This window comes from Canis lupus, chromosome 20 (genome assembly GCF_011100685.1).
Source record: "Canis lupus familiaris isolate Mischka breed German Shepherd chromosome 20, alternate assembly UU_Cfam_GSD_1.0, whole genome shotgun sequence".
Taxonomy (NCBI): Eukaryota; Metazoa; Chordata; class Mammalia; order Carnivora; family Canidae; genus Canis; species Canis lupus.
Window position 1 is genome coordinate 14384793 of NC_049241.1, and position 18706 is coordinate 14403498.

Consider the following 18706-nt stretch of genomic DNA (forward strand, 5'->3'; position numbering starts at 1 on the left):
TGCCTCCTGTTGCCCTTTTATGCGTCTCTATTCCTAAACCCTGCCAACTACTAATCCGCTCTCCATCTCTGTCATTTTACCACACCTAACTTTGAATTCCTATTTTTGTTCCTTTCCTTAAAGCAGGTTCCAAAATTGAATTAGCTCAGGGCCCATGAAATCTGGATCCTCCCTTGGGCTTTCAGCCTAACAGACACAGGGCGGCAGTTAAAGCAGTTAGGCAGAGCCTGGGCTTCTCTGTTCTGTGGTTCGTTCTGTTTGTCTAAAATCATTAGTCTACTTGGCAAGAAGATCATGGACCCGGTCAGTGAGGGGGCCTGTGAAGGGTAATGAAGTAGGCAGGGAAGGCTCTGGAAGCGAGGACACATGGCCACGCTCACTTGGCTTCAGTTAGCGATCCCATAAGCCGGAGGTGTGGCCTTGTACCTTGAAGGTAGAAAATTCACACCCTGTGCTTGTCATCCCCTGGGGGTACTGGGCATCCGTAGACATGTTATGACAGAAGTAGACAGTTAAAAAACAGCTAACATATCTCTCGTGCATGCTGCAACCATGCGGCCTGAGGATGTGGACATATGTGGTTAGTGTTGCACGAGATCCACGAGAACACGGAACAGTGGAAGGAACACCGGAATCTTACCTAGACAGCACAGATTTAACACCCAGCTTTGGTACGTAGTGACTTATACCTTGCAAAAATCCCTTCTCTCTGACTTTGCTTGGGCTCCGGGGACACAGGCAAGACTGTCCCCCTCCCCTGTCTCGCAGGGTACTGTGAAATAAAAACCAGGGACAGTAGGTAACGTTTATTGATGGCTGTTTGCTAAGCACTGCTAAATGCTTGACGTGCATTGCCCTTGTTCATCTTACCAACAAACCTATTTTGCAAATGAGCAAATAGCTTCGGAAAGTTTAGGCAATTCGCTTAACTCTTCACGCCCAGCAAGTGGCAGATACGGGAATCAAACCAAGTTTAACAGAATCCAGCTCTAGTGCTCTTAGCAGGAGGCCATGGTGGACTCACCCCGGTGGGACAGGATTCTGCAAGCTGCAAAGGGCCGAACAAATCAAACAGTTGTGAGATCCTGGGAGCTAACGATGTGGTTATGGGGTGTGGTTATGGCTGGTCAAGCATGGGAATGTCCTCTCACTCATCCTGTGGGGGATTCACTGATCCTTTGAAGAGCATATGTAAGGAGAGCGCCTTTCAGGCCCGTTGTAAAATTTTCTATTTGAGTCATTCACTTAGGCTAATGAGTGGATCTTCTGGAAATTCGTGGGCAGTGACCCATTAGACCATGTGGATGTGAGTCAGACTAGACACGTATCAGGTAGATTTCCACGGAAGGATGGGAGAGATGAGGAAAGGCCCCAGAGAATCAGGGTGATTCAGGGTCTGCAAGGGGGCTGGCCATGCCGAGCTGCAGAGTTTGCAAAGGGGAATGGCACCCCCTAGGGTTGTGTAACACACAGCACAGCCTTATGGGATGGTCCCCAATCCCCCCACTGGTGCTCAGAGGAGCAGCCTGAGCCTTCCTGGGAAGAGGGGTGTGAAAGGAGGATACAAGGAACCAAGGTTGGGCCAACTGCACCGACTTCCCAATTCTGCCGAGGCCAATCCTCCATCCCTCCCATCCTCCCTAGGCTGGTACCGCAACAGGGCTCAGCAGACCCTGCGCTCGGAGGACCCCCCCCCCCCCCCCCCCCACACACACACAGCACTGCTCCTTCTGCACAAAGTAAATTCACTTTGCTCACCAAAGAGCAAAACAAACACACATATAAGTCCCAGGAAGTTTTTAATAAGATTATTCATGTTATCAAATGCTTGTGAAAGAAGCTTAATTTTCATTACTTGCATTTGGTAAAAATTTTTTTAATGGTTTATGTTATTCCCCAAAGGCACAAAACTCATTGCCTCTGAATTATTATTTCTGAGCGTCTTTCAAACATTACTACATTTAGAACTTCAGAGATTTTTTTAAATGCTGTCCAAGGACTTAACCAACAAGGTGGAAACTGAGATGAGAAACCTGGCTCAGAAGCCTTTTCTGCTTTCTGAGTGTTTCGGTTGTGAAGCTCAGGTCAGTGTTGACTGCGGACGGTTTAGAACTTACAGAGCAGAAGAGACAGATCAGGAAATCTAGGTTTTAGCCATGGCTCTGTCACTGTCTAGCTCTCTGACCCAAGCGTGAGATGGCAAAAGATAGCACGTCAGGAGGCGAGTAATCAGAGCCGGCTTCGAGCGCCGTATTGAGGAGGATTCTCAAACGACACGGAGGCCTCTCAGGAGTGCCCATCTCCTGTCACCACAGAGTGGTGACGAGTGTGCCAGGGGTTGCCACCCTGACTAGGGACTGAAGCCTAACCTCTCTGGGTTCCAGTTCCCCCACCTGCAAAATGTGGAAGCTGCACCCTAAGGTTCTTCTACACTCCCTCAGCCCCCCACAAAAGTGCTGAGAGTGAAATTGTGATCCATAATGAGAGTTTATTTTAAGCTTGTTTTTAATTTATTATTCACTCTCCACTTTAGAGCTCTCCTCCCATTATTATTTCCTAAATAACAGCTTCCTAGTTTGGAACTAGGCTCATTATAATTCCCCCCCCAGGTATAGCTCACCGCCGTTATCTATGGCAAATCCCATTTCATTAACTGCCACCCTTTTCATAAGATGAGCTGATTAATATTACCACTCACCTTACAAATCCATCGTTTCTGGAATTTACTCCCCTGCTCAGTTTAGGATCATTAGTGAATTTAATCAATGCAGACTTTCCATTTTCATCAAGATGATTAATAAACATAATAGGAAGTCCAGGCCCCTCTGGGACATGTTGCATGGCTCTTCTTACCCCTTGAGGATGCAACCATAATTATGCTCAGCTTGCAGTCTATCGGGCAATTTTGTCGCTACATTCATTTCCTTTAGACAACCTCCCCGCTCTCCCACCTTGTATATATGGTGCCCTGGAGCCCTCCCCTTCCATTTTCACCCACAGCCCCATTCAAATAATACCTCGTTCTCACGTATTATTAGGTCCATCTCCTTTACTAAAAGGAAATGGAGATCCAGAGATATTAAATAAATCAGTAGCTATCAAGGGGCCCAGAAGTGGCTATTAATAGCTCATTTTCTCAAACAGATGACACATTCATCAATCGGTGAAGTGAAATAGGTTCAAATCACTCGTTAACCAATGATAGTCCAAGGTTACTAAATAGTGAGACCCAAGGAAGAGTAAGTTTTGACGGATGAAGGGGAGGGGAGAGGAGACACGGGACCGCTGGTCTCGCTTGGGTCGCAAGGCCCCTGGGTGGCCACCAGCACGAGGGACAGCAGTGAGAGGGCGGCCGCCAGGTGCCCCAGACCTCGGCCCGGGCCGGGCTGTCCGGGGCTGGGATTTCCAGCCCATGAAATACGTTGTTTTCAGGTGGCGAGAGCGGCTTCACTCTATCAGGGCTGTTATCAACGGCCCTTCCTCAACTGGCCTCCACATCTTATCTTAAGAGCTAACTTCCCACTTTTCACAAGTCTTTCTCCTTTTTAGAAGTTTCTTAACTTCCGGATTCTTCTGTTCCTTCATTATCTCTGCCGTCCCCTGTTTACCTAAACCTCTCCTGACCCTAGTCCTCCCCGGAGCCCTCCACTTCCTCCAGTTCATCCTCTCCCCTCCTCGCTCTGTGCTCCCGGAAGCTCACGCACCGCGTGTGAGGAAAGCGGTTACGGGACGAAACGCCCCACAGCTGTCGCCTGCCCCGTGGAAAAGAGCGTGTGTGTCGTGTGGCGTAAGTCCGCCCTGCCTTTCTTTCCAGTTATGTCACTGGGCAGGCCCAGGCCTCCGGAGATGCGCTTATCGGAGATGGGTCTCGACCGCAATCACGGGCTCGGCCCTTCAAGCCAACGATTGCGTGTTTGCCCTGACTTCAGCGAAGGCCAGGAGCTGTGCCATGACAATACCAGGTGCCAACTAAGAGGGTTTTTGTTTTTTTTTTCCTCTCTTTTTTTATGTAAAGATTTCTTTAGGCCTTGGGCATCCATACCTCTGGGAGTAGAGCAAAGTTGCCCCCGGTCATCTGTCGCCCACAGGGGCATTTCTCTCCACAAGACGAGTCAGAGGAAGTCCGGGCATTAGCTTTCCTGTCACGGTTTGGGGCATTGGGGGGGGGGGGGTTCTTCGAGCCACACGACCCAGCCTGGAGCCCCTCCAGACTGAGGGAAGGTAGGTGCAGGCAGGACACCAGCGATGCATTTCAGAATCTGGGTTGAGCCGGAAGGAAGGTCCGCACAGGCCGCTCTTGTTGCCTTTGTCCCCTGACGGCACTTCTCAGCCTGTGGAGACCGAGGACACGGCCCGTGGGCTCGGGCCCCCCGGACCCAGAAGCCGATTGAGGTCGGCAGCCCCCCTCGGCCCTGGGCCCCCCGTGTGCTCGCCTCCTTTGCTTTCTGTTTTGTCACCACACACGGTCTTTTTAAAATCTCGTACCGTGGTTAAAACACAGAGAAAACCGGCAAAGGGAAACGGGGACGGGAAGCATAGCAGAGGTCCCCGGTGAGGTTTGCCCAGGTCTTTGAAAAGGGTTTTGCAAATGCTAAAGATTTCACGAGGTAGGAGACGAACACTGACGAGACTGGTGGAACCAGAGAGTGGACCTCATAACCTGAAAAACCCCCTTGGGCCTACCTGAGGCCTGGAGAACTTGTGGGAAGTCTGGGTTTTCTCCGTGTGGGGGATTTCAGGCTGGTGAACACGGGAGTGGGTTCAGCCCCAGCCCCAGCCCCGGTGGTTCCGAAGGCCCGGTCGTGCCCGGCCGCCCCTCCAGCGGCTCTCGGCAGCGGGGGCAGCACCAACCCCCTCGGGGGGCCCCCAGAACCCCAAGGAGGGCTGGGGGGCGGCTTTGGGATTCTGCGGCCTCCTGCTGGGGTCTCAGGCACGGCCGCCTCGGAGCGTCTGGGCCGCGGGTCCAGCGGAGGGGACGCCCCGGTCGGAGGCCTCTACTGTCGGGCCAGGCGCCCTGCCGGGCACGGTCACCTACGCCTCTCTGGCATCTCCACAAACACATTTTTAAGATTCTGTGGATCTATAGGTCATGTGAAAAAATTGCAGGGAAGTTAAGGAAATGCCCAAAGTGACAAAGCAAGCCAGGAGGCTGGTTCCCTGCTCTGTCCTTTCCATTGCTCTTTGACATCCCAGGGGTCACACGCCGGCCAGGGGACAGGCAGGAAGATGGGCAGGGGGGCCCGGGCTCGTGAGAGGGTGACGCTCCGCTGGCTTGTGACAAGTTGTCGGCAATCTCATTTCAATGCAGACCCTCGCGGGTCAGGACGCTACATGCCTTGTGTCCCCGCTTCCCTGGTGTCTGGTGTGTGGCCTTCCTCTCCCCTCCAGGCCTGAGCTCATTGCTCTGCACCCTGAGGATTCTGACAGCACTTGAGTTTTAGTCTTGCTTTGACGACTTACGGAAATCTCGGTTGTTCCGTTCGGACCTATTCTATTTAATTATAATAACTATTATTTTTGGAGCACCTCCTGCATGCTAGCCCCGGCCTGACCACTTCACCAACTCATTCAGTCCTCGTCCCCCTTTCACAAAGCAGGCAAAGGAAGCGGGAGAGGACACCCCGCTCAAGTTCACCCGGGGGGCCAGTAATAGGACCAGGCTGACTGACGCCTCTTTGCCCCCTCGTTCCTTATTTTGACGCGACGACTGCAGCGGCCTTCGGTGGCGCTGGCTGGAGGTTAACAGGACGGGACAGATTCTGGGCCTGCGGGGAGTGCAGGGTAGGAAAGCCTGCAGAGCAGAGAGCAGCAGAGACAGTCCCTCTCCTCCACTTCATCACACCTAGTCCTGTGGCAGGTAAGGCCCAGGCCCCCATCGATCTCTCGGAAGAATCCTGGATGCACCAGTGCCCTCCATTTCCTCTCCGCATTTAGGTCTAGTTGGGCCCTGTTTCCACAGGTGAACACAGCGCACATTTTGTGTGTCATGCTCTGGGCCCTGGACCACCCTACATTCTGTCCACTGAGACTGCATTTACTGCCCTCTTTCTCCTCCCTAAACCAGGTAAAAGCCCACGTGACAGCTGCCTCGGAGAGCTCACCCACCTCAAAGAGTTGCTCCTGGCTTTTGCTGGCATTGGGGAGCTGGGACCCAGCTTGGGGTGCCCCTTGTGAACGATGCCACAACCTCTCCTTACAAGGAGAAGAGAGCCACGTGCAGCTTCGGAGGCTGCGCATGCCCATCCTCTCAGTTACCTGGCACACGCTGGTACTGCTTGCCTCCTCCTAGTACCTCCTGGTTCTGTGAACACAGAGCGGGGTGGCTTCATTAGGAGAGTCCCATCAATTTACTAATTAGCTCTTTTCCCTTGAAACCTATTGTGAAGTCTGAAGTCAGGCTCAAAATCAATATGGAAGCCCTGAAAGTCACACTTGTATGGACAATATAAGGTGGAACAAGCCTCCAAATCAGATTGACCCTCCTAGGAGTTATTGGCCTAGACCCCATAGCTGCCAGGGCTCTGCACCGAGGGGGGCTGCAGGAGGGAGGCGACATGACGAAGCTCCCAAAACAACCAGATGTAGAAGAAGGGACTAAGTTAGGTTTCTCTTCCCTCCCTGGTTGCCACCATCCCATCCCATCCCAACCCTTCCCATGCAGCCTCCCACGTCACAGAACAATGGGATTTTCAGAAGCTGGCTTGTTCTCAACGTAAAATGGTTGAGATGTCAAAAACGATAGCCAAGGTCACCAGAAACAAGACAGCCAAATTCCCAAATGCTCTAAGTTGCCAATGTCAGAAGGGCATCCAGGCACGAGGTGGAGGGTCTGGAGGCTTCTCCTCCTTAGAGGGATAGGCTGTGTGACTTCCTCTTTCTAAAACCTCTCTGCATAACTAAATAGCAGTGCTCTTCAATTTCTTGAAAAGAAACATCTGTGGCTTCCGTTTTTGGGTAGGAAAGGCATTCTCCTTGAATCAAAGATTCAAGTTATCTGGAAATCCTTTTTCTTCAGAAAATCTCCAAGCCCAGAGAGCCCAGAATTCAAATTAATGATACATTCAGGGACCTCCCAACTTTTCAGTATTGAAATTTTTATCATTTTGACTCAAATGACATATATACTATCATTGGGCCCTGTCTATCCCCACCCCCGCCACTTTTTTTTTTTTTACCTTCAGTGAAATCAGAATATATGCTAACTTTAATTCACTCATTTATATAACTGACGCAAAACTTTTGCGTTAATAAATAGTAGATAATCCACAAGTAATTTCCATTTGGCAGTGAGTATGTGAAAGCTTTTCCTTGTACTACTTTTACCTGCCTGTTTAGGTTTTCTTCATGGTAAAGCTGACCTTGGCTCTGTTCTCCGGGGGTTAGTTTTGTTCTCAGCCGGTGGTAGGGTAGTAGTTCTAAAGCACATTGGGACTCTGCAGAAGCCAGACCAGGGAAAAGACTAATTTGCCAACTCCCTCCAGGCAGCGACCATGACTTTGCTTCCCACATAGCACCTTGCATGCATCAATAACCATTTTTGATTGAATGAAATAAAATCAGTTGCCTTTGTATTTTGCTAATTTAGTGAAAAGCTTTATTTCTCAAAGGGAGAGCCAAAGTGAACAGCTAGAGAGTGGTTTAACTGAAGAGATTTTTGTAATCATGGTCAGAAGTGAACAGTACTATTATCAGCGCTCGACATATCAGGCTACAAGATATTTCACAATTTGAGACACAAAATGGGACCAAGTGTGTAACCTTGATAATATTTACAACATTGCTCTTTCTTTCTCAGGACCCAAACTTTATCTGGTCTGTTAAACCTAGTTACAAACAAGGTAACTTTTTTCTGCTGTCTACCCCTTGCTAAATTTATATTCCATACATGGAATAGGAGTCTGGAGTTTCTGAATGTACTTGTTAAGGTACTTGAATAATGGTTAAGAGCATGCAATGGTGGGTTTCAGAAATGGGGAAATGAAGCAGGAAAATCCCTTATTCAGGACATCAGACTGGGAAATAAAGCTAGATGGCATCTGACTTGATGGCATTAGTTCATCCCAGTTGCTCTTTACACTAGCTATGAGCCAGTGCAATAAAAACTAGGTTTAACAGGAACCTCAGTCACAATCCAGACAACTGAGTATTAGTCCTAGAACCTTTCAGTATCTATGGCATTTGGGAAAAAAAAAAGTTTCACCTCCTTGAGTATCTCGTTTTTGTCATTTTACAAAATGTGACTAAAGCCTCTTTGTAAAGTAATAGATATAAATGCCTAAAACTTCGGGCTCCTGGGTGGCTCAGTTGGTTAAGCATCTGACTCTTGATTTTGGCTCAGGTCATGATCTCAGGGTCGTGAGATCGAGCCTCATGTCGGACTCTGTGTTGGGTGTGGAGTCTACTTAAGACTCTTTCTCCCTCTCCCCTTCCCACCCTGTTCTTGTGCATTTTCTTTAAAAAAATAAAAAAGAGGGGTGCCTGAGTGGCTCAGTGGGTTGAGCATCTGCCTGAGCAGCTGCCCAGGGTCCTGGGATCCAGCCCCACATTCAGCTCCTTGCTTGATGGGGAGCCTGCTTCTCCCTCTCCTTCTGCCTGCCATTCCCTCTGCCAAATAAAATCTTTAAAAAAAAAATTAAAAAACAAAAACATGACCTAAAACTTATTAAAAAATACTGTGGTCATAGGTTTTTAATAAAATGACCCAGTTCCAAGCGCAGCCTAGAGAACATCAGGATGATAGTTTGCAGTGCAGCCCGCCACCGCAGCTGCACCCAACAGTGGGGACACCACCGTGAGACGGTGCTTCCTGTAGGAAGTGGCAATCAACTGGGAAGAGGCTCCTCTGGGAAGTGCCCGAGGATAGAGAAAGGCTTAGCTGCCTGAAGGGGAGCTCTTGCCTGGGCAGTTTGGCCTTAGTTTGGGGATGATGGGGCATGGAATGGGGCCACTGCATCGTGTTCAGAGCATTACTTCTCAGCCAGTCCCAGGTGCAGATCCCAGCTGCACCTGCCGGCTGTGCCCTCAGGGAAGGAGTCAGCCCTCCTTTGCTGCAGCTCCTCCATGTGCCGAGCAAGGGTAGAGGTGCCCACCTCGACACAGCGTTATGAGAACTACACGAGAACACATATTAAGCACCTTGCACCGTGTCTGGTATGTACGAACACTCAGGAAAAAAAATGAAAAAAAAATGTATACAGAAAATAAGCTGTTACTTCTGATTACTATTTTTTATACCTTCTGACAATTTTCCCAACTTCAGCAACACAAACGACTGCTTTTTGAGGATCAGTTTTATTAAGGGTAAGTTCATAGGAAATGACAATGGCCTGCATGGAGTAGCATTAGGAAAGCATCCTCAGTAGCATTAGGAAAGGTGCTGACGTGGCAGAGATCTTAAGGACGGGATGTTTCAACTTGTGTTTTTGTAGATGAGGGAACTGAGGCCCAGAAGGGCGACCTCCGCTGCAAGCTGAGCATAGACTCCAGATTTCCACACTAGGGAGGAGGCACGCATGAGACAAAGGCAGGCCTCTCTTACCTTTGTGAGCGGGTATGAATGTGATGATGCCAACTGAGTCAGGGGGGAAAGGAGGCAGGCAGGGCTGTAGAGAATGGGAAGAACCAGAGTGACTTCCAGGAATCCCAATATGGAAACTTGGAAAAGTGGGGACGATCATGGGGCAGTCAGTGAGAGAAGTTGTTCTGATGCATTGGTTTAGTTTTCAAGGTTGACATCTTGGAGGAACATCTAAGTGGGTGTCACCCATGGGCAGTTTCAGATCTAGAAGTGGAGCTGTGTTGTCAGGGCTGGGCCAGGAATAAAGACCAGGGAGAAAAATGTGTGGAATTAAAAGATGCAGCTGCGTTCAACAAGCTTTCCAGTGTTCAAACAACAGACAGTGGTGGAAGAGACCCAAGGGTCCAGAGCTGAGCTGAGAGGGTCAGTTAAAATTGAAAAGGGAAGAAGGAAACAACTCTGAAGAAGGGGAATGTTGGGCAAAAGAGCCAACAATTTGGTTTCAAGGTGGGCGCAACTGTCAGGTGTGAAATTCAGGAAGGAGGCCGGGCAAAATAAAGCTGGAAAAAGAAATCATGTGTCCTTTGGATTCAACTAGGAAGCAGCCGCCAACAAGTAAAAAAGCAGTTTCTGAGGTGGGAAATGAAGCAGCCTGAATCCCCTATTCAAAAAATTAGGCTGGGAAATAAAGTAGGAAGGTATTTGACGATAGTTGGGAGAGATGACGGAGCAAAGTAATGGCTTATTCAAGGTAAAGGACTCTGTGAATATCCGAAAGCAGAGGGAAGAGATGAAGGTGGAGAGATTAAAGCTTTGGGGAAGTAGGAGATAAACCCGAGTAAGAGTTCTCAGGAGACAAAAGAGCAGGAGATCAAGGCAAAGTTGGACTCACTAGCATTAAATCCTCAAGACCTCTCTCCATCTCCATACATTGAATGTTTTGAGTTTGAAGTATGTTGGGGGAAAAAAAATAAAAGTAGTAGTAGTATGTTGGAACTTTCGGAAATCTTAGGATATTTACGAGGACCTGAAAGTTCCACTTACACACTTTTCATTTTATAAAAGAAACAATTAACTGAGGTTTGGGACTGGTTTCCTCTGGTGCAGTGTGAACATCCCCGCCCCCACCCAGCGCAGCTGGCATCAAGTCATTACCTGTGTCATTATTTGCTTAGAGCCTTTCTTGTTTGATGGATCTAAATGGCACACGGGGCAAACCCACATGTGTGCTTTGAACCCAGCTCCCAGAAACCTGTGCAGTGCCAAACATATAAGGGGAGTCTGAGAAATATTCGTTAAACTGGTGAATGAAGAATTAGTGTATGGCCTCTCCCACAGAAAGCACACTTGTATCCAGGGCGAGAAGGCAGGATTTGCCTTATTCTCTGGAAGTTAATTAGGCAGCTTAACAAGTGCATTACCTCTTTAAAAACCATGTGGTTAAGGAACTCTGGCTTTTCCTGAAAGCATTTCCAGTAACTTAAAAAAAAAAAAAAAAAAATCACACATCCCAAGATATCATCAATACTAATAGAGGAATTTGTCCTTGGATGCAGATGAAAAGCAGATTTAACCAGAGAGTAAGACGGTATGCAACATATTATTATTTTCTGTGCTGACTCAATGCAATTTGTTTCTACTTTCCTATCTGTGAAATGGGAATAATGCTAAGGGGTATTGAACATAATTAAGATTGCAAAGTCCCTCTAGCAGAGTCTGATGCCTTTAGGGTTAACTCTGAGTATTATTTCATAATTTGCTTCCTCTAAAAGTCTCCAACTTTGTACATTATTTTGATTCTAATGCAATTAGGTAACAAAGATGGTTTACCCTTTTATAGCTTTTCCATCTAAAAACCTTACTAGTCACCCAAAGCTGGTAATTGCCAAGATTCAGGAGGCATTATTACATCAAGTGCAATCCATAAATATCTGCTGACTAAATAATGATTTAACATGAACAGTAGCTTCATTTCATCCTCATGAGAAATCTCAGGCTCAGGAAGGCTGAGCTCCTTGCCCAGCCTCACTCAGCATCTGCAACTCAAATCCAAGCTTTCTGATGCCTGCCTCTAGTTAATTCGCATATCTGCAGCTTATTCCAGCTCTGATTTCTTTTTCCATCAGGAAATGATGATCAGAAGCCCTTCACCGAATGGTTTCTTATCGTGCTTATGGCAACCATCTGCTTCATTTTGTTAATTTTCTCCCTCATCTGTAAAATGTAGGTATTTTTTTTTTAATTTGGGGGTTTCCAAGGACATCTGAGTGTTTTTACACTTTTGCTGTCTATCCACTAGGGTTCTTCTTATCAGATAGAATTTACAGTGCTTTGGTGTCTTTTGGATAGCCTTTCCAAGATGAGCATGGACCAAATTAAAAAGTGAGAAATATCCTTAGGCAATTACTGGAAACCAGACAGAGCAAAATATAGCCCCTCAGTCATTACCACCCGTCTTGAATTTGTTGACAGTGTATTTATTTTCTGTATTTATTTTACCTTCATGTTCTTTTGATTCCTCTACTGCCTTCCCACCCAGTCTTTGGTTGTTTTAGGTGAGCCACTAGCAGGCTGCTTTTTCAGCTTGGGTAAAGGAAGGCAGTGCCCCAGCGACTGAAATCACCCCAGGGCCTCCCACGGTAGGGTCTCCAATCATGAGGGGCCAGCTCTTACCCTCACCCTTTGGTCACCTGGTCCCTGACTGGCTGATTATCCTTTGGTCAAATGCAGATTGTGGAAAGGTCATGCAGACCTGGTGACTAATCCTGAGCCTACAAAGGGCCCCATAAGAACTCCTCACCCACTTTGGCATTCAGTGAGGCAAATTGCCAATTAAGAGGCTTACAAACATGTTCTGTCTCCATCCTTTCATAGTTTAGACAATTACTTGGGTTTTAAAGAGGTTCATTATTATGAACATTAGGTTCTGTGGAGAGTGGCAGTTCAAAGGAAAGGAACAAGACCGTCAACTCTGTGAGCCAGCATAGTTGGGTAAGGGACCGTAGCCGGTTTTGTAGTTAGTGGTGGGATACCAAGCACTTCCAGATAACCCATTTTCACAGATGAGGCCTGAAAACACAGAGCAATGTGAAACAATTACCATTGTGTCTTTCTTGGGTGATTCAGAAGCCACATCATACCCCAAACTAGTATTACAATATAGATATTTATAACTCTTGGTCAATAAAGTTTCTGAATTTATAGAACAGCAGGTCCCGAGATCAACTAGGTCAACTTGTAGAGTAGATCCTGACAGACAACGAAGGATGTTCTTGCTCACCTGATTCTTTGCTTTCCTCTATTTTCAGAGGTCACTTATGGAACAGGTTGTTTCCACCGGTTCCGGCACCAAAAAGCAGTATTAAAGATTTCTTTGTAATCGTCAACTCTGAGGTAATATTGAAGGTTCTTATGATGGGTCCTATCTGCTGAGGGTTGAGTCTTCAGGGATCAGTCAAGTTACTGGTTTTCCATATTCCTAGGCGGAGTGTCTCTCCAGGGGGGCCAGTGACTTTATGCTGCTTAGTCATTCTGCTCTTTGGCTCGTGTTATGTTATACATGTTCATTACTGCCTTGGAATATTGGAAAGGTCCTGCTCATTTATAAGGGTCTTTGCCAGTCAGACTGGAATTTTTTCCATCAGCCATCTACCCATATAACTGATGGGTAAAGGAAAACAGCCCATGAGCCCTGACTTCTTTTTCTAGCAAAGGGGCATAGACGAGATGGACCAATGTTCTGTTTAGCTCTGATGTTTTTTAAGAACCCATGTTTCTGCACATAGGCTTCACTCAATGCTCACTTACCTATATATGGCTGCCCAATTGGTCTGGCATCATTTTGTGGAAAAAAAAAAATCATCCTTTCCCCAGTGAATGGTCTTGGCATCTTTGTTGAAAATCAGTTATCTATATATGTGTCGGTCTACTTCTGGACTATTATTTGCTTTCATTGATCTGTTTGTCTATCTTTATGCTAATGTGGCCTTGATTACTATAGCTTTACTGCAAACCTGGAGATCAAGTAGTGTAAAGCTTCCAAACATGATTAAAAAAAAAAGATTTATTTATTTTAGAGAGAAAGAGCATGAGGAGGAGGTGGAGAGGGAGAGAGAGAATCTCAAGCTCACTCTACTCTGATTGCAGAGCCCTATACAGAGCTCAGTCCTAGGACCTTGAGATCACAGCCTGAGCCAAAACCAAGAATCAGAAGCTTAACTCACTGTGCCACCCAGGTGCCCTCAAGTGTGATTTTTTTCCCCCAAAGTTGTTTTGGTTATTCTCAGTGTTATATTCTGCATTCCCATATAAATTTTAGATCAACTTTATTTCTACCAAAAAAACTGCTGAGATTTTGGTTAGGATTGTGTTGTATTATAGGTTAATTTGGGGAGCGACATCTTAAAAATGAATCTTCCAATCTGTAAACCTGACATATTATTATACTAAACAAGCAAAAAATATCATATTTAGGTTTTAATTTTCTCAGCAATATTTTATGATTCTCAATGTACAGTTATTCTATACTTAGTCAAATCTGTCCTTAAATTGTTTATTTAGATTAGGGGTCAGCAAACTTTCTCTATGAAGAACCAAACAGTAAATACCTAACTGCCAAATGGTTTATCTCAACTATTCAATGCTGTCGTTGTTGTGTGAAGGTAGCCATAGTCAGTATACAAATGAAAAAGCTTGGTTCCAAAATAAAACTTTATTTACAAAAACAGGCAATAAGTCAGATACCACCTACAGGCTGTAGTTTGCAGATCCCTGATGTAGATCAAGCAATTTAGTTTGCTAATAAAGTGATTCAGGGGATCCCTGGGTGGCGCAGCGGTTTGGCGCCTGCCTTTGGCCCAGGCCTGCGATCCTGGAGACCCGGGATCGAATCCCACATCGGGCTCCCGGTGCATGGAGCCTGCTTCTCCCTCTGCCTGTGTCTCTGCCTCTCTCTCTCTCTCTCTCTCTGTAACTATCATAAAAAAAAAAAAAATTTAAAGTGATTCAGGAATGGATGAATAAACTGGTGATTATTTGTGGGGCAGTTAAGGGTCAAACACTCACTGAAATGGATCATTTCAATAAGCTGTGACATTTAGAGTTTTCAGTTTGGGTGTTCGGAATAATTATAGACCATAGTAGTTAGGACACTTGTCAAGCAAAGAATTGAGTCAGACAGAGGAACTACTCCGTCCTTGCCTCCATCCTGTGTTCTCCTTCATCAGGGAATAGGGGGCTTTGCTTTTAACCCACAGCTTTTCTGGAAGAAGAGTGGCCCCCAGTGTGAAACCTTGTTTTGTTTCACGTGAATTTGTGCTGTCTCTCCCTCCTTGCTCCAGAATACTCATCCCTGATAAACTGCATTTGATTTAAGCAGCACCCTGAAGTCATTTGTCTTACCTCTTAATGGAACATCTTAATGCTGGTATCTCATTTCCCTATAGAGCCTCCAAAGATTTTCTTTAATATTCTGAGGTTGGTGAAAGAAACTGGCTTAAGAGCTTATTGTATAAACTTGTGGTTTGTTGTTAATTAAAATCAAGTCATGTGTGCAAAATAACAACGTGGGGTAGACAAGCTGGTTTCAAAATAAGCAAAGGATTAATGTCAGAGCTCAGCGCTGCCAGGCTCCTCTTAGACAACTTACTTGCTTTTCACATTGTTGAGTTTCATGCAAAAAAAAGACAACAGACAGAGAGCGACAGAGATAGCAAGCAGAACTCAGAAAATGAAGTGTTGCCCGATACTGTCTGCCTCGTGGCCTAAATGCTCCACCTGGGAGAATGTGCAAGTGCAGAGCTGAGCACAGTCTGGGACACATGTAGCAGTGCCCCCAGCCCATACCTCTAAAGGGGAAGCCCTTCCAACGCACCCTTGAGGTCTCTGCTAGAAGGATGCCGGGGAGACCCATTATATTACTGGCAATGACGGGTTGGCACCACACTAGAAAGTGGGGTGAGCAGGAAAAGAAACTTTTGACTTTTTTACAACCTGCAGCTCTGAGCTTGGTGTGGGCACCCAGAGTCCTGGGATTTGGAGTCTATCTACCATCCCCGAGTTCTCATTAAGCAAGTGTTTGCTTGTGCAGACCCAAGTTAGAAATTGTTCTGTAACATTCAAGAAACATTACTGGCAGGGAGAGATGGGAGGGAAGGCGGATGGGGATTATCAATTAGGCCTTTATCAATTAAAAAAAGGATTTTTGTTTAAAAAGAAAAAGTATCCTGTGTTTTAAATTTGTTAGAGACCACTTTCCAGCTGCTCCTTATTTCTACAATGTAGCCAGAGAGGATTCCTTCCAAAATTAAGTATAAACCATTTAAGTTCTAGTACGTAAGGCAGAGGGCATGTCTGCTGTCACCACATGCTCCATGCACAGCAGTGTCCAGGCAATAGTGGGTATTATAGGTATTAAAAATGTGTTGAATGAGGGGCACCTGGGTGGCTCAGTGGGTTAAATATCCACCTTCAGCTCAGGACATGATCTCAGGGTCCTGGGATCGAGCCCCGAGCAGGGAGCCCGCTTCTCCCTCTCCCTCTGCCCCTCCTCCAGCTCATGCATGCTTGTGTGTGCCCTCAAATAAATAACACCTTTTAAAAAGTGTTGAATGAGTCAACAAGGTACAGAAAGTTTCTAATTAATAGCTTTATAATAGCCCAAATTAGACAAACACATCTAGATTTTTTTTTTTTTTAATTTATGATAGTCACAGAGAGAGGGAGAGAGAGGCAGAGACACAGGCAGAGGGAGAAGCAGGCTCCATGCACCGGAACCTGACATGGGATTCGATCCCGGGTCTCCAGGATTGAGCCCTGGGCCAAAGGCAGGCGCCAAACCGCTGTGCCACCCAGGGATCCCCAACACATCTAGATTTGAGGGGAAATTATCATAAGCTCTGAATGGAAAATGGTGGAGCTATTCAATGGCGCAGCCCAAGAATATATAGAGTATTACACGATGTTACACAGAAAGCAACTTATGAAGCTGACTATCCATTTGCCTTCATTTAACTGAAAAGATAGCTTTGTACCTAGGAAACAAGGCTAGAGAGAAACAATGGGTTGTGTTTAGGAGATAAGATTTTGTTTTCTTCCTATTTCCCATATTTTCTTAGTGAACATTTACTATTTTTATAAGGAAAATGCCCTAAAAAATTGTAAAGAAATCCAAAGCACAAAAAGTGTGCTAAAAGACATCTAAGGGAGGATGTTTTGTTTTACAGAAAACTGTTTCCAGTGAAACAGAAATTGAAGTCATAAGTTATGTGGAAGAGCCTGGATTTGAGACCCTGGAAGATTCTGTGTTTTGATTGGCACTGTAACATTCTCAGAAATGAACTCACACTCACATGCCTCAGTGATAAGAAGAACGGGAACTGTTGTTTCTTGGCCAAGAAGAGTTCTGGATTTACTGAACACTCGGTTTAGCTGCAAGGCAATACTCCCAGACAAATCTCTTAAAAGCATGGATGCCTCATCAAAGACTCTGTACTCATTCAGGGTGATTGATCAATCTGACCATTCTGCTAGGTCTTTTCTCCCCACTCTGCAGGGCACCAACTTCTCACCTGCCAGTCGTGGTGATTTACATTACGTACCTCAAACTTTTGTGCAAGAGACAGTTTTTAAGGCTGATGTCAACTGGCAGAGCTGGTTTTACAGCTGAAGCTGCCAATGGTAATACTTAACTGAAATATCAGGAAGAAAGCATTTTGTACCAGCCTGGAGTTAATTACGAACTTAGATTCAAGGCTGTCTTTCCTAGAGCAAGTGGGAGCTTTTTTCTTTTTCTTTCTTTTCTTTTCTTTTTTTTTAGTATTCTAGAATACTTTTTCAAGAAGTGTATGGAGGCAGAAGGTGGAAGAGAGAGAGAAGGCTTATCTTCAGCTCTATAGGTAGGATTTAGGAAGCACAATTTGAGGCAAACTCGTTAAAAATATTCAGAGCTGATATGTCACTCCAGACCAAAGCAGAGAATAGGATTTTGTTTGAGATTATATTCTTGAAGGCAGCCTTGATATTTGGGAATATACTGAAGAAGGCGTTAGGTAGAATTGGGTTGGAAAGGGGATTGCTCAATCAAGAATGAACTTTCTGGAGAGATGTTTGCTTACAAATATTTTAGAAGCAACTTCTCAGGTGCTGTTCAAGTAGCTCTGGGTCAATCCTAGCCTTTTAGGTTTGGAAGGCATCCTACAAACATCCCAATCTAAACATCCTCCCATATGAGTCTGCATTGAGATTGGAGGCTTCTGTGATGGGGAATGGGCTACTGGTAGAAACAAGTACATACAGGTATGTCCAGGGCAGAGCAGAGGTAGGAAGGAACAATTAGTACTTGAAAGGACCCCGGCAGTGCTGCTGGTACCTGTCCTGGAGTAGGATGCTTAGGACAGGGAGAGGTCGTAGTGTTCAGACCCCCCATATGATAGCACATACCGGATGCTTTTCAGAGTTGTTTTAGTTAACGGGATTCAATAATGGGACATACTGACTACCAAATACTTCCAGAGGGTGTTCTTTTGGTAACCATCCATTGAGACTAGCAGGGAGTTGGACCCAGAACAATAGAGACAGCAGTATGACACCTACCAGTTATTGCCTGTTTCCAAGTATTATGGGCTGAATGTTTGTGCCCGTCCCCCTCCAATTCATGTTGAAGCTCTACACCCCAATGTGATGGTCTTAGGATGGTGGGAGGGGGCTTTGAGAGGTGATTAGGTCATGAAGGTGGAGACCTCATGAATGGAATTAGTGCTCTTTTAAAGGGCCCCCACAGAGTGTTCTTTCCCCCATGTAAGGATATGAGAAGTTGGCATTCTGCAACCAGGAAGAGGGCTCTCCCAAGAACCCTGCCATGTGGGCTCCTTGAACTAGGAATAGCAGCCTCCAGAAATGAGAAATATATTCCTGTTGTTTCTAAGTCACCCAGAGTATGGTTCTTTGTTATAGCAGCCTGAGCAAAGATGCCAAAGGATAGGATCGATACCATATACTCCACACACATCCACCTCTAATCCTGAGAGACCCACATCATTTCTAGTACTGCCCCATTTTACAGATGCAGTCACCAAGAAAACTGCATACTGAAGGTTCAAAGCCCACGCAATCCCAGTGACGTAAAGAGGACTGCTGGAAAAAAGCCGTAGCCTGCTTAGAGGTGGGACCAGGAGAGCATGGCCCATGGAG

General features: G+C 46.1%; 1 protein-coding gene across 1 annotated transcript in view; it reads left to right on the forward strand.

Moving 5' to 3' along the window:
- IL5RA (interleukin 5 receptor subunit alpha) overlaps nt 1-18444 on the forward strand; it is a gene marked incomplete at its 5' end in the record, with an annotated part of 35441 nt that extends 16997 nt beyond the window's left edge. Inside the window, 3 exons of the mRNA XM_038565824.1 lie at nt 11644-11740; nt 12826-12910; nt 16741-18444. Coding sequence (XP_038421752.1) covers nt 11644-11740; nt 12826-12910; nt 16741-16827 — 269 coding nt within the window. The remainder of the gene's footprint in view (nt 1-11643; nt 11741-12825; nt 12911-16740) is intronic.
- Between the last annotated feature and the right edge of the window lie 262 nt (nt 18445-18706).